This window comes from Streptopelia decaocto (assembly GCF_964273445.1).
Source record: "Streptopelia decaocto genome assembly, chromosome: 19".
Taxonomy (NCBI): domain Eukaryota; kingdom Metazoa; phylum Chordata; class Aves; order Columbiformes; family Columbidae; genus Streptopelia; species Streptopelia decaocto.
This window is the reverse complement of record NC_138674.1, coordinates 7,123,473-7,136,338: the sequence shown is the minus strand read 5'-3', so window position 1 is coordinate 7,136,338 and position 12,866 is coordinate 7,123,473. Positions and strand designations below refer to the sequence as shown.

Below are 12,866 nucleotides of genomic sequence, written 5' to 3'. Positions count from 1 at the left end.
CCCACCTCAGGCACACAGGTACTTGTGTATCTCATGGGCTCTCCGGGCAGCTCCAGATTCCTCTCCTGGAGGATTGTCCTCTGCCCCATCATGCTCTGGGACAGCCCAGTCTGACTGTATGTCATGACCACTCCCCTTCTCCACTATCAACAGACAACAAGGGTTGTGTCTTAAACCACAACTCAGTTGTCTATCGGCTACCAACGTGACAACGAGCTTTGACATCAGGCCCTTTTGAGTGAAATTCCTGGGTCTGTTGTTGAGATCAGCTTTAGAAGAACAACCAAATATTGAGGAACTGCACAGAGGAGATGTCATTTTATTACGGAGATGCTATGGGAGACCAAGCTCTGACACAGTGTTAGGAAAACAGTTATACAGGTTTCACGTGTTTTAAAAATATTAATAATGGGTACATTTTACAGAATAGTCAGCTAAACACAAAAAATTATATACAAACATAAAAACCATAAATAACAATATGGGTAATGCTAACAAAGTAAAAGGGATAAAACAAGGTACAGGCCTGCATTGGGATACAAATACACATCATTTGTGGACAGAGATGGAAAGCTGATCAGTATTGACAAACACCCATGAAATCACTTTCCTAATGGACTCCTTGAGCTCCTGGTTCCTCATGCTGTAGATGAGGGGGTTCACTGCTGGAGGCACCACTGAGTACAGAACAGACACCACCAGGTCCAGGGATGGGGAGGAGATGGAGGGGGGCTTCAGATTGTTAAATATTGCAGTGGTCAAAAACAAGGACACCACGGCCAGGTGAGGGAGGCAGGTGGAAAAGGCTTTGTGCCGTCCCTGCTCAGAGGGGATCCTCAGCACGGCCCTCAAGATCTGCACATAGGACACCACAATGAACACAAAGCAGCCAAACGCTACTAATACAACAACCACAAGCAACCCAAGTTCCCTGAGGTAGGAGTGTGAGCAGGAGAGCTTGAGGATCTGGGGGATTTCACAGAAGAACTGGCCCAGGGCATTGCCCTTGCACAGGGGCAGTGAAAATGTATTGGCCGTGTGCAGCAGAGCAGTGAGAAACCCAGTGGCCCAGGCAGCTGCTGCCATGTGGACACAAGCTCTGCTGCCCAGGAGGGTCCCGTAGTGCAGGGGTTTGCAGATGGCAACGTAGCGGTCGTACGACATGACGGTGAGGAGACAATACTCTGCTGTGATCAAGAAGGCAAAGGAAAAGAGCTGTGCAGCACATCCTGAGTATGAAATGACCCTGTTGTCCCAGAGGGAGTTGCCCATGGATTTGGGGACAGTGGTGGAGATGCAGCCCAGGTCGAGGAGGGCGAGGTTGAGCAGGAAGAAGTACATGGGGGTGTGCAGGTGCTGGTCCCAGGCTATGGTGGTGATGATGAGGCCGTTGCCCAGGAGGGCAGCCAGGTAGATGCCCAGGAAGAGCCAAAAGTGCAAGAGCTGCAGCTCCCGTGTGTCTGTGAACGGCAGGAGGAGGAACTGGGTGATGGAGCTGCTGTTGGACATTTGCTGCTGATGGTCATGGGAAACCTGTCATAGGAGGAAAAGACAGTGACAAGTTATCAGTGACTTCTCTGAGCAAAATCAAAGGCATTTCTCACACACCCTCCCCTCTACAACACCTTCTTGTCCTTTTCCAGACCTTCCTCCAGCTCGGTGTCTGGGTGGTGCTGGCTGGAGGTGCCGTGAGGAGCAGGGCCTGTGCCCGCTGGCTGCCGAGGAGTCAGCCCTGCTCTGCAGCAGGGGGCATGGGAACAGGGGGCAGGGGACAGAACTGGGGTTCAGCTTTTCAGATGGAGCCACAACATGTATCACCTTTCCTAAGGACTGAGCACCCCATGTTTGGCCAAGGACAGCCAAGACTCCTAAAGCACAGGAGCTTTACCCAGCTTTACCCAACTTTATTTTCTCTGCACAGCATCTCTTTGCTTCTCCATGGGGCTTTCAGATAAAACAAAGATGCTGTAAGACAAGTTTGCATCCAGGAGGGAAGCTCAGAGCTTGGAAGGAAACCTCAAGGCAATAGTAAAGACAGCTGATGGCATTTGATTCCGGGAGACTCAGCTCATTCCCCAGCCCCACAGACTGCATTGCCCACAGCCCACAGGTCAGAGCAAAGCTGGGACACGTGTGCCCATGGACACACCTGCAGGAAAGGACCCACAAGATCAGGCTGTGACTCTGCAGCTGAAACTGCCATCCCCAGAGAGCCTGACAGCAAGAACAAGATCCCAACAGCAGTGACCCAGAGCAGGGGAGCAAGAAGGACAATGCGGTGAGGGTGGGTGTGAGAGAGGCCAGGGCAGGGGCAGCTGGGCACTCAGACAGCGTCACCCTTCCCCAGCTGTGCAGCCACCTCCCAGACACCAACACTGCCGGGCAGCTGCTCTCAGCCCCTGTGCTCTGCAGAGGAACTGCAGCTCTGGCTGCACAGGAGCTGCTTCATGCCTTGGAGCCCCCGGCCCTGAGGGCAGAGGCTTTGCTGGGGGGGAGAGGAGGCCAGGGGGCTGCTCACAGGAGGGATCTGACCTGCAGGGGGTCACAGGGACTTTTCTCTGTTCTCCCTCCCATAACCATTCCGGGTTCAGTTTCCTCTCATTTCTAATCATTTCCCTGCTGCCTGGAGATTCTCCCCCTGGGAGGTGTTTCCCTGTCCATGTCTCTTCCCTGTCAGTGCTCACAGACCATCCCACCCTCTGTGCCCTCCCCCTGGCCCTACAGATCCTGCCTGTTCACAGGGCACTGCCTGGGGGCATCTTCCTGTTTGCAGGCTGGAAAACAGGACAGGTCAGATTAAGTATAAGGTGTCCAGCAAAGGTGATGCTGTTCCTGCATAGGAGGAGTGGCTGAAGGCATGAGAGGATTCTCTTGAAGCCCTACTGATCACACAGTTGCATTTTTCAAACATTTGTTTAAAAATAACAACTCCTTTTGCATTTATCCCCAAACATTCCCCAAGAGTAGGAGACTGAAAACAAGGACTCAGGGAAGTTCCTTGACTTTAAAATACTCCTTCTCTTGATTTTCTCCTTGAAACCTCTTGTTGTAAATATTCCGGGGTTGATCTGGAGCTGTGAGCAGCCCTGACCCACACAGCACCCTCTGCACAGCAGAAGGACCTTTCCTGCCCGATAGGGTTTGCTCCTTCCACCACATCTTCTCCCCTCAGTGTTGTTGGGCTCTCCCGGGCAGGCTGAGCGCCGACCCTGCAGGCGGCAGAGTCCCTGCCCGGCACAGCCCTGGGGTGCAGGGACCCTGCTCTGCAGGACAGCCCTGGGCACCCCTGGGTGCTCCCCCTGCAGTCACCCTCAGCAGAAGTTGTCATCATTCCTGTCCCTCTGACAGTGCAGCAGGGAAGCCCTACTCTGGAGTGTGTTCTTCTCCTCCACAACAGAGATACTGTGAGAGAGACCTGACAGATCCTGTAAATCATAGAATGTACCAGCTTAGGGTCTCCCTCCAGGAAATGCAGCTGCATTGTCCTACACCCAGAGACTTACCGTGTTAGAACTGTGATTTGTCTCATTGAATCCTCAGCAACCAACCACCCCACCTTGCCTTTAATCTCCCTCTGCCTTGCTCGTCTCCTGAGATCCCCAGGCAGAGCCCTCAGCCCTGCTGCGTGTGCAGAGGAGCTGCTCCTGGGCAGAGCTGTCTCTCTGCAGCGCTGCCGCTGCCGTGAGCTCCCTGTGTCCCAGGAGCCCAGCCCAGCTCAGCAGCACAGGAGCAGCCCATGATGTCCCTTTCTCTGTCCCCTCTGGGCTCCTCCAGGTGTCCCTGGGTCTCCAGAGGCACAACTTCGAAGTTGAAGTAATCAGTGATGTTGATTCACTCTCCTCTTCAGAGACACTTCTTCCCACATTGTATTTTTCATTTTAAAAAATAAATCGGTATGAGAATCATATTTTCTTGTCCCATCATTAGACAGGACACCAGGAATATTACAGCAAACTATCTAATTTCTCCAAACAAGGGAAGGAATATCGTCAGTTGAATGATTTTAGGCATTTTGTTCTGGTTTTATACTCCTCGGTCTAGAGAGACATTCATCAGTCTCTGGCCATGTCATGTCTGCACTCTGCAGCAAATCCTTTGCACACATGGGCTCTTGGACACTTGGTACCAGGTTTCTTGTGGCAGGTCAGAGCTGGGCTGGTGCCACAGCTGGGGTGGCTCAGCCCAGATGTGAGGCAATGTCCTCAGCCAGGGACCTGACTGGGGAGCTGGAGCTGTCAGTGCTGCAGACAGAGCTGTGACACGGATGGAATGAACTGCCAGGCAGGGTGGCAGAAGTGAGTTCATCTGGTCTCAAGGACAGCAGCCGCCAAGCACAGCAACAGTCCAGATCAGAACTCAGTCTAGACCTGGAAGGAAATTCAAGGGCCCCATAGTGAGCTGCTACTACTGCAGAAACAGTTAAAGGACAAACAAAGATACTGTGTGGTCACTGATGAACTTAATAAGAGAAAGAGGTGAAAATACTTGTGCCCTCTTGCAGCAAGGTCTCCCAGGCCTCTTTGACTGGAGGCAGAACAACCAGCAGTGGATGGGGATCAAGTCAGGGGTCACTGGAACTAACACAATCCTTTCCAGTCTATGGGACAGCAGGGGCAGCATCCCAGGAGCTGGGAGAGCAGGACCATGTCACAGTGAGGCCACTCTCCACCATCTTGGAAAGCTCATGGAGACTGGGGGGACTCCCTGACCACTGGCAGCTCTCACACAGTGTGTGCACTTTTCAAAATGGCCAATGGGTGAGCAGGGGAACTAAGGGCTGTGCCCCAGAGCATGGCCACTGGGACCCCATTTCTGGGTGTCTGGAAGAGAAGGTGACAGGGTTTGCCCAGGGCAGGTTGTGCCTGTCCATCCTCTTTGCTTTCTGTGAGGAAAGGACAGGGTTATGGACATTGGGAAAACATTGACGGTCTGTTACCTGGAGGTCAGCAAGGCATTTGGCATCATTCCCCACAATATTCTTGTGCCCAAGGTAGGATATTATGGTCTGTGTTAGTGTGTAAGTAGATGGGTGAAAACAATCTGGATGGTTGGGCTTGGAAAGGTGCTGTAGAAAGGGAGAAACTTTCCAGTCTTGAGGACAGTCCAGCACTGGAAGCTGTTTCCCAGGAGTGCGCACCCACTCTGTCCCAGAAAGTGACCAAGATGTGTTTGGATCAAGCCCTGAGCAATCTGGTCTGACCCTGCTGTGAGCAGGAGGTTGGTCAAGACACCTCCTGAGCTCCCTTTGAGCCTGAATGGCACTGTCCTTCCTTCCCCTTCATGTTTTCAATTTAGGGAAAGCTCTCAGGTTCTCCCAGACCACAGAAGTAATTCACATGAGGTGCAGGGCTGCTTTACAAGTACCCCAAACAGTCCTGACCACAACTTTTCCATCCATTTCCATCTTTTGCCCTGAGCCAAGATCTTCTTTTTTGCTGTCATAATGCCTCTCCAGGAAGAACAGCCTGTGTTGTTAACCCTATCAGAGCAGGTTGTTCAAGAGGTGTCAGCATCCATGTACAGAGTCTGCACATCAGCCAGACACAAATCCATCATTATAGAAATGAAAACGAGGCACTTGACCAGCTCCTTGCACCCAGATATCAGCGTGACATGTCTGCTGAGATGCCAGGGAACACCTAAAATCTATGTGAAGGATATGTGAGTCCTGGTTGGGTATCCTGGCTTGTCTCCTGACCCATGTGGTGCTTCAGGCTGTGAAGAGAATCCAAACCAGCCATTGGACTGGGGTAGATCCATTTTACACGTGACACACAGGGCAGATGAAGGGAGCTCAGAACTCCAGACTCTGCTGCACGGTTGGGACTGCAGAGACTGGAAATGCAGGTGACAGTGTGTGTCAGTGCACACACATAAAGATTCTGGCTTCCTTTGGGCCTTTGCACTGACCTGGGATCTATTCCTTGGCCTTCTTTGTCTCAGAAAGAGACTATTTTCCTATGCAACCTCCACATCACACCACAATAGAAATAATTGAAAGGTAGAAAAATGATGAAAGAAGCACAATTTGGGGGTAATTCTGTCCAACAGGTGTACTCTTTAAATGATTAAAACAAAAAGAAGTGAGAGAAAAAGCATTGTTCTAAGAAATTCTTTCAAGACAAAACTGCTGAGGTGTAGTAGATGATTGGAAAAGCAAGAACGACTGTTAGGACTGAAATTAAAGAGATTTAAGTCATCATCATCATCAGTGAGAAGAAGGAGTTCCCTGTTACTGTTACTAGTGACAGCACCACTGTTCACAAACACCCTTCAGAGCATCTCCATTTTTCCTGGGCTCCAAAGCACATCCTGCTCAGAGTTTGACAGGATTGCTGCAAACCCCTGTGACCCAAATCTCTACAACTGTCTCTGCTCAACAGCCTTTTACCCCAGGAAGGGGAAAACTGCCAATGCAGGCACCAACCCAGTGCCCAACCTGCCTGGAGAGCCAGGACAGTTGTGCCACACAACAGCTGCCTCTGGGGGAAGCTGGAGGTGATGGGATTGAAATGGTTTCAACCCAAATAAGAGAATCAGAGAATCATTTAGGCTGGAAAACACCCTTAAGAACCTGGAGTCCAACCATAAATCAAACACTGCCCAGTCCACCACTAAACCATATATCTAAGTGCCACATCTCCATGTCTTTTAAACACCTCCAGCAATGGAAGCTCCAATCCTGAGCTGGCAGGACACCATTGGCTGCAGTTGGACATAAGATACTGGTCATGGCTGTGAGTTCAGCCCTCGCTGCAGAATGTCTCACACCCTCACTGAGGAGGGCAGGGGGCTGGGAGATGGGAGCACCTTTCAGTTTCCAGATCCCAGCACAGAGCCCAAACCATCCTGCCCTTGAGCTCTGGATCCCATTTCCTGAGATGCAAAGCTGGTGGCCTTCTAAGGATAATCATGTTAAAAGGCATGAATAATCCTTCAAGTGTTTGTGTAATTTGTCTAGGAATGTCAGTCGTATATGCTTATATTTACATATTTCTAAAATATTAAACTGCATCTGTGGTAGCCCCTCTGGCAATGGCAATCAAATAGGTATTTGCACTATAAGGCTCCATACCTCATCCACAAGCACACATCTAAGTGGTTCAGATGTCGGGTGGTCTGGCAAACGTCACCCTTTGTGTCCCCAGGTGATGGACACTGCTCATGTGCCTCTGCAGAGAGTGGCAGGAGCTGGATCCCCTTCTCGGGACAGACTCCTTCCAGGAGAGACACAGACACAGGGGAACTCATCGGGGCTTCACGGCATTTCACTCGGCATCAGTTTTGACATATTGGGTGTTGTCCTGTGACTGCCCTTTCTGCACAAATGATCATAAAAACACAACCATTTAGTGAGACATGGTCATAAAGGGGCTGTTATGGACAAGAAAGCTCACCGTGAACTCTGGAGAGAGCAAGGAAGTTCATAATAAGCACCAGGAAGAACCAAGAAGCTCAAGGCCTCTTCTGAAGAGCAGGAGGCCTGAGCAGCCGTGATTGGCCATTGTAGGTGTGGGAGAGGGTCAGGGCATGTCAGGGAGAAGCAATGAGATGGCTGATGGCTTCAGTGAACCCTTCCAGCCATGTCTGAGCCCAGAAATGGAAAGCAGTTGATGTCTGCAGGTGGAGGAGGAACAGGAGGAAGGTTTTCCTGGGAATATGAAAGGAAGAAAGGACTCTCTTGGGCTAATCATGTATGGCAGTGCCATTTGCATGCTGTGGGCATGGCTGTGCCTGGGAGATGGGGAACGGCTGCTGCTGGGGTGGCTGTGCTCAGTCATGGCCCATGAGCTGACCCTGCTCTGCTCCTCTCTTACACTGCCCACACTTGGATGGTCCTCAGGAATCACCCATGAGCCTGGTGGATCCATGAACCTCCTGGAGTGATGGGTATGGATCCAAATAGAGGATTCGAGCAAGTGTTGGACTGGGACATTGAGGTGACTGGTGACCATTGCCAGGTGTATGAAAGAAGCTGGATGAGTTGTGAGGAACTCACAGGCATTTCCAACTCCACAGAAATCCAGAGCCTTGCAGTTAAAGCAACAGCACTTGACATAAGACCCACAACCAAAACACAAAACACTGACACTGACCACAGTAAAAGCCTTGAAAAACATTGGAGAAAAATCTACCAGGTCCCAGGGGTCAGGGCTCAGTCATTCTGGTGATGAACAAGCATCAAGGGCTGACATAACAGAAACTTGGGGTTTGCTTCTGCCTTTCACTTCATTAGAGGTTTGTTCATTGTTTCAGTATCTGCAGTTCAGGATCATGGCAGCAGAGGGCTCATTAACATCTAAAATGCTCTTACAAGCCAATGCTCTGTGCATCATTTTCCTAAAGGCTTCAAGGCTGGTGTGGATGATTAGAGAGATTTCAGGAACAGCCAAACGGAAAGCATTTCCACAATAAATAGCAATAAAGCCAAATTTCTTCTATTCCCTTCCCTGCTCACCCTTCCCTCCCTTTCCAGAACAGGTGGCATCAGCAGCCTCCAGTTCATACTGATGTGTTGCATCTCCTGATAAAGACTGAACATGTCAGAAAAGTGCGTAACTAAATCACCATGTGAGTGAGGAGACAGGCCAGGACACCTCAAGAGGAGTCACACTCCTCTGGACCAAGAGGTGGGTGTTCCTGGCAATCTCAGGTGCCACAGCACAGTGATACTTGTGTTCAGGAGCTGGTCAAGTGACCCATCTCCTGTTCTGTAACAGTGTCTGAGTTTGCTCAGGTCACCCCTGACTTGAGCCCCATCCACTGTTGGGTGTTCTCCAGACTCCTGCCTTCAGGAACAAAGGGCCAGGAGACCTTGCTGGTGAAGATGGAGGCAAAGAAACCATGAAGAACCTCAGTCCTGTCTGATTCTACTCTTATGAAATTCAGCAGCAGTCCCACGTTCATCCTGTCTATTCTTTTACTGCAAGTGAAGCTCTGCCAGCTCATCTTGCTGCCCTTCCCGTGCAGGTATCAAGTCCAGGGCAGCTTTGTCATCATCCCCACGTCCATGGACAAGGTTTCTAAATTCCTCCTTTGCAGCTTCCCCTGCTCCCACCTCCTGTGTGCTGCCTTTGTGCCCTGGAGCTCCATCAGTTCAGAGGAGCAGCCTAACGAGATAAATGCTTCTGTTCATGGGTACTTGGAGAGATCATTCTTGTGCTTGGAGCAGCCTGTCCTGTAAGCATTATCAGATTTCCTGAGCTCCTTCACCCTTCAGATCTACTTCGATGTAACCACTTTGCCCACCATCCCCCAGTATGTCAAAGTCTTCTCCTCTGGAGCCCACCAGCCTGTGCTCTGCTGCTGGCCTTCCTCCCTCCCCTCTGGTGCCTGGGACCCCTCTGTGTCCTGCTTATGACAGCCAAGGTGGACACTGATGTTCACATCCCTCACCAGGGTTTCCTTGTTTGCCAGTTCCAGATCCAGGTGAGCATCACCCTTGTTGGCCCATCAGGCAGACATGTTAAGCAGTTGGACCAAGATCCTTTGGACTGTTGGCAGCTGCAGCTCTGCCTGACCAGTAAATGTTGGCAGCTGCAGCTCTGCCTGACCAGTGAATGTCAGGGCAATTACAGTTCCCCATAGGAACGTACTCATTCACTGGTGAGTTGCTCGAGTTGCTGACAGAAGATCCATTTCTTCTCCATCATCAAGTAATATGTAGCACACAACATGTTGTCACCCTGTATTGGGCTTACATGGCAAAGTCTTGGAACTGGGGTTGAGTGTGGTTGTGCTACAGTTGTCACCGCTCTAAGAAGACAACAGGAGTTTGACCAACATCAGACAGAGCTGATTTCAGCTGTTCCAAGATGGACCCAGTCCTTGCCAAATCTGAGCCACTCAGTGATGCCGGCAGCACCTCTGGGGTATTGTATTTGAGAAAGGGTAAAAAACGCTGCACAACAGCAGGTGGGAGAGAGGAGGGAGGAAATGGGAGAGAAAAGCTCTGCAGACACCAAGGTCATATCCCACAGGACCCAAGCAGGTCCCTCAGCAGCCAAATCCTGCTCTCCTGAAATCCTGCTCTTGGCCTTGTTCTCATCTCCCAGGAGCCTCAGCTCCACTTTCCCATCCCTGACTGTGCCATCCTGACCAACTCTTTCTGGTTTGTAAGTGTGAAGTCCCACAGGGCACCTCACCCCACTGACTCCTCAGTCACCCGTGTCAGGAAGATGTTGTCAATGAGCTCCAAACCCTCCTGGATGGCCAGTTCCTTGCAGATATTGGGATATCTCAGGTCTGCCATGAGGACACGGCCCCAGGCAGAGCTCCATGCATTCCTGCTGCTCTACCACTTGAAGAGAAACTTCTCCTCTTACTACAGACCTCTGACATTATGAGTATCAGATGCACAAGACCCCACAGTTTCTCAGGAAGGTAGTATTTGCAGTGTCCTGTAACTCCTCATACTGTTATCTTGGGAGAGAAATCCTTATCAGGATAAGCCGACTGCATGCAAACATTAACAGGTGAGCAAATGGAGATTCAGGCCAGGGAGAGTCCAGACCTTGAGAAAATCTGGGATTCACCCATCAGAAAGTGCTGAATTTTGACAAGATGAAGTGCCCAGTTCTGTATCAGGGAGGGAGAACAACCCCATCCATCAGGACAGGGCGGGAGCTGACACGCTGAGCAGTGACCCTGAGGAGAAGGGCCTGGGCACTCCAAGGTCCCCACACCAGCCCGTGGTGCACGCTCACCATGAACAAGGCAGCTGCACACGGGGCTGCATGAGGAGGAGCGTGGGGACCCAGACACCTGCAGTTCTCATCCCATTCGGTTCAGCACTGGTGTGACCCACACACACGGGTGTGTGCCAGTGTGCGGCTTCCCAGTTTGGAGCAGCAGGGAGGAACTGGAGAGTGCAGGGCTGTGCCAAGGCAGGTTCAGCACCTTGTGCACATGGTGTGGGGTGCTGAGGGACCTGGGCTGCTTTGGCCCAGCAGCGCTGGGGAGGCTGCAGCAGTGCAGGAGTAGCCTGAGAGTGCTTGAAGGGCGGTTTCAGAGATGGTGGAGGTTTCTGCATAGTGGGAAAGAGTTTGAGAAAGAAATAATGGCCAAAGTGCAGCTGGGGAGGTCCAGGCTGGGCATGAGCAGAAAGGAATGTGATGGAAGGGCAGTGCTGTGGTGGAGCAGGTCAGCAGAGGGAGTCTGCATCAGCCCAAGGCTTTGTGCTTCAAGGAACAGCCTGGGAGGATGGAGAGAGCTCAGCAAAGGAAGGAAGATGCTCAGACAGGAGCAAGGTGGGGCAGCAGGGGGGATGTCTCCAGCCTGCAGGGACAGAGGTGCAGGGGATGCCACAGCACAGGACAGGCTGTCGTGGGGATGATCACAGGATGGAAAGTGGCTGAAAGCCCCACCAGACATGAGCTCCTTCTCCCCTTGGCTGTGGCTGTTGTCTGCACCTCTGATGCCTGTGAGGAGACACCTTGTCCTTGCAGCACAGGGGCCTCATGGCCTCCTTGTCCCCAGCCAGGAACCTGGGAGATTTGGGACCATAGTCCTGCCCTTGGCCTTGCACAGCCCCACATCACACTGTCCCAGGAAGGGCCCTGGGCAACGTGGGAGGGACAGGATCTGATTTCCCAGGGCTGGGGGTCAGGGCTTGGCTTTTGGTTAAAGAAACACAACCAGATTTACTCAGCATCAGAGCCACCTTTACTGTGCTTCTCCTGACCTCCAGTTTTCTTCTCTAACCAAACCTGGATATTGTTTCTCAGTAGGTTCCCTCAGTGGGACCCATTAACAGTACAAGAAACTTTGGAGTTTGATTCTGACTTTGACTTCTTGAGAAGTTTCTTCAACTTCCTCCAGGGTCTGATGTCCATGGACTCAGCACCAAACCCACCAGAGGGGTCATTAAAGAGCCTTGGGCTGCTCCTGTGCTGCTGAGCTGGGCTGGGCTCCTGGGACACAGGGAGCTCATGGCAGCGGCAGCGCTGCAGAGAGACAGCTCTGCCCAGGAGCAGCTCCTCTGCACACGCAGCAGGGCTGAGGGCTCTGCCTGGGGATCTCAGGAGACGAGCAACAGAGAGAGATTAAAGGTGGTCAGAACTGGGAGGATGCTGAGAGCTCACTGGAGGAGAAACCTTTGCAGCCCTTGCCATGGTAAGTCTCTGGTGCAGGGCAGTGCAGCTGTAGCTCCTGGAGGCACCTCCTGAAACTGGCACAGGCACAGCTGGTGGGATCTGTAAGGACAGGGCTCTTGTCAGGCCATGTTGAACAGCTGTGAAGCCGGGTGAGCACCCAGGGGTGCCCAGGGCTGTCCTGCAGAGCAGGGTCCCTGCACCCCAGGGCTGTGCCGGGCAGGGACTCTGCCGCCTGCCAGGGTCAGCGCTCAGCCTGCCCGGGAGATCCCATGGCAGCAGCTGTGGGGGGAAGGAGTGACCCCCGGCAGGGCAGGCAGGGAGCTTGTGGGGTTGAAGGGGGCTGTGTGGGTCAGGGCTGCTCAGAGCTCCAGATCCCCCCACACACATGGCAGAGGGTCCTTCAGAACAACGACATCAAGACAGCAACAGCTGCCAGGGAAGGAGTCTGTGCTTTCAGTTTTCCACTCTTGGTTTGCTGGGTGTGCAGTGGGAGATGGGGATTTATTTCTCTCTTAGGAGAAGACACTGAGACCCCAGCTCTCATTAGGACGTGTCTGAGCTGCTACTGAGCCCCTGCACACACAGAGCTGCCCCTGGGCAGTGCCAGGAGGTGTGAGCAGGACAGAGCTGAGCACACAGCGGGTGGGACGGGGTCTGTGACACTGACAGGGAGCAGACCAGGGACAGAGACACAGCTGCAGGCAGCACAGCCATGGGCAGGGAGAGTTTTGCCCCAGAGCTGTGTTCATGGAAACTAGATGCCCAAGGTGC

General features: G+C 52.1%; 1 protein-coding gene across 1 annotated transcript in view; it reads right to left on the bottom strand.

The window, feature by feature from the left end:
* Window positions 1-1,509, bottom strand: part of LOC309448018 (olfactory receptor 14J1-like) — a gene marked incomplete at its 5' end in the record, with an annotated part of 87,435 nt that extends 85,926 nt beyond the window's left edge. Inside the window, one exon of the mRNA XM_082069208.1 lies at window positions 631-1,509. Within this exon, the coding sequence (XP_081925334.1) occupies window positions 631-1,509 (879 nt within the window). The remainder of the gene's footprint in view (window positions 1-630) is intronic.
* Between the last annotated feature and the right edge of the window lie 11,357 nt (window positions 1,510-12,866).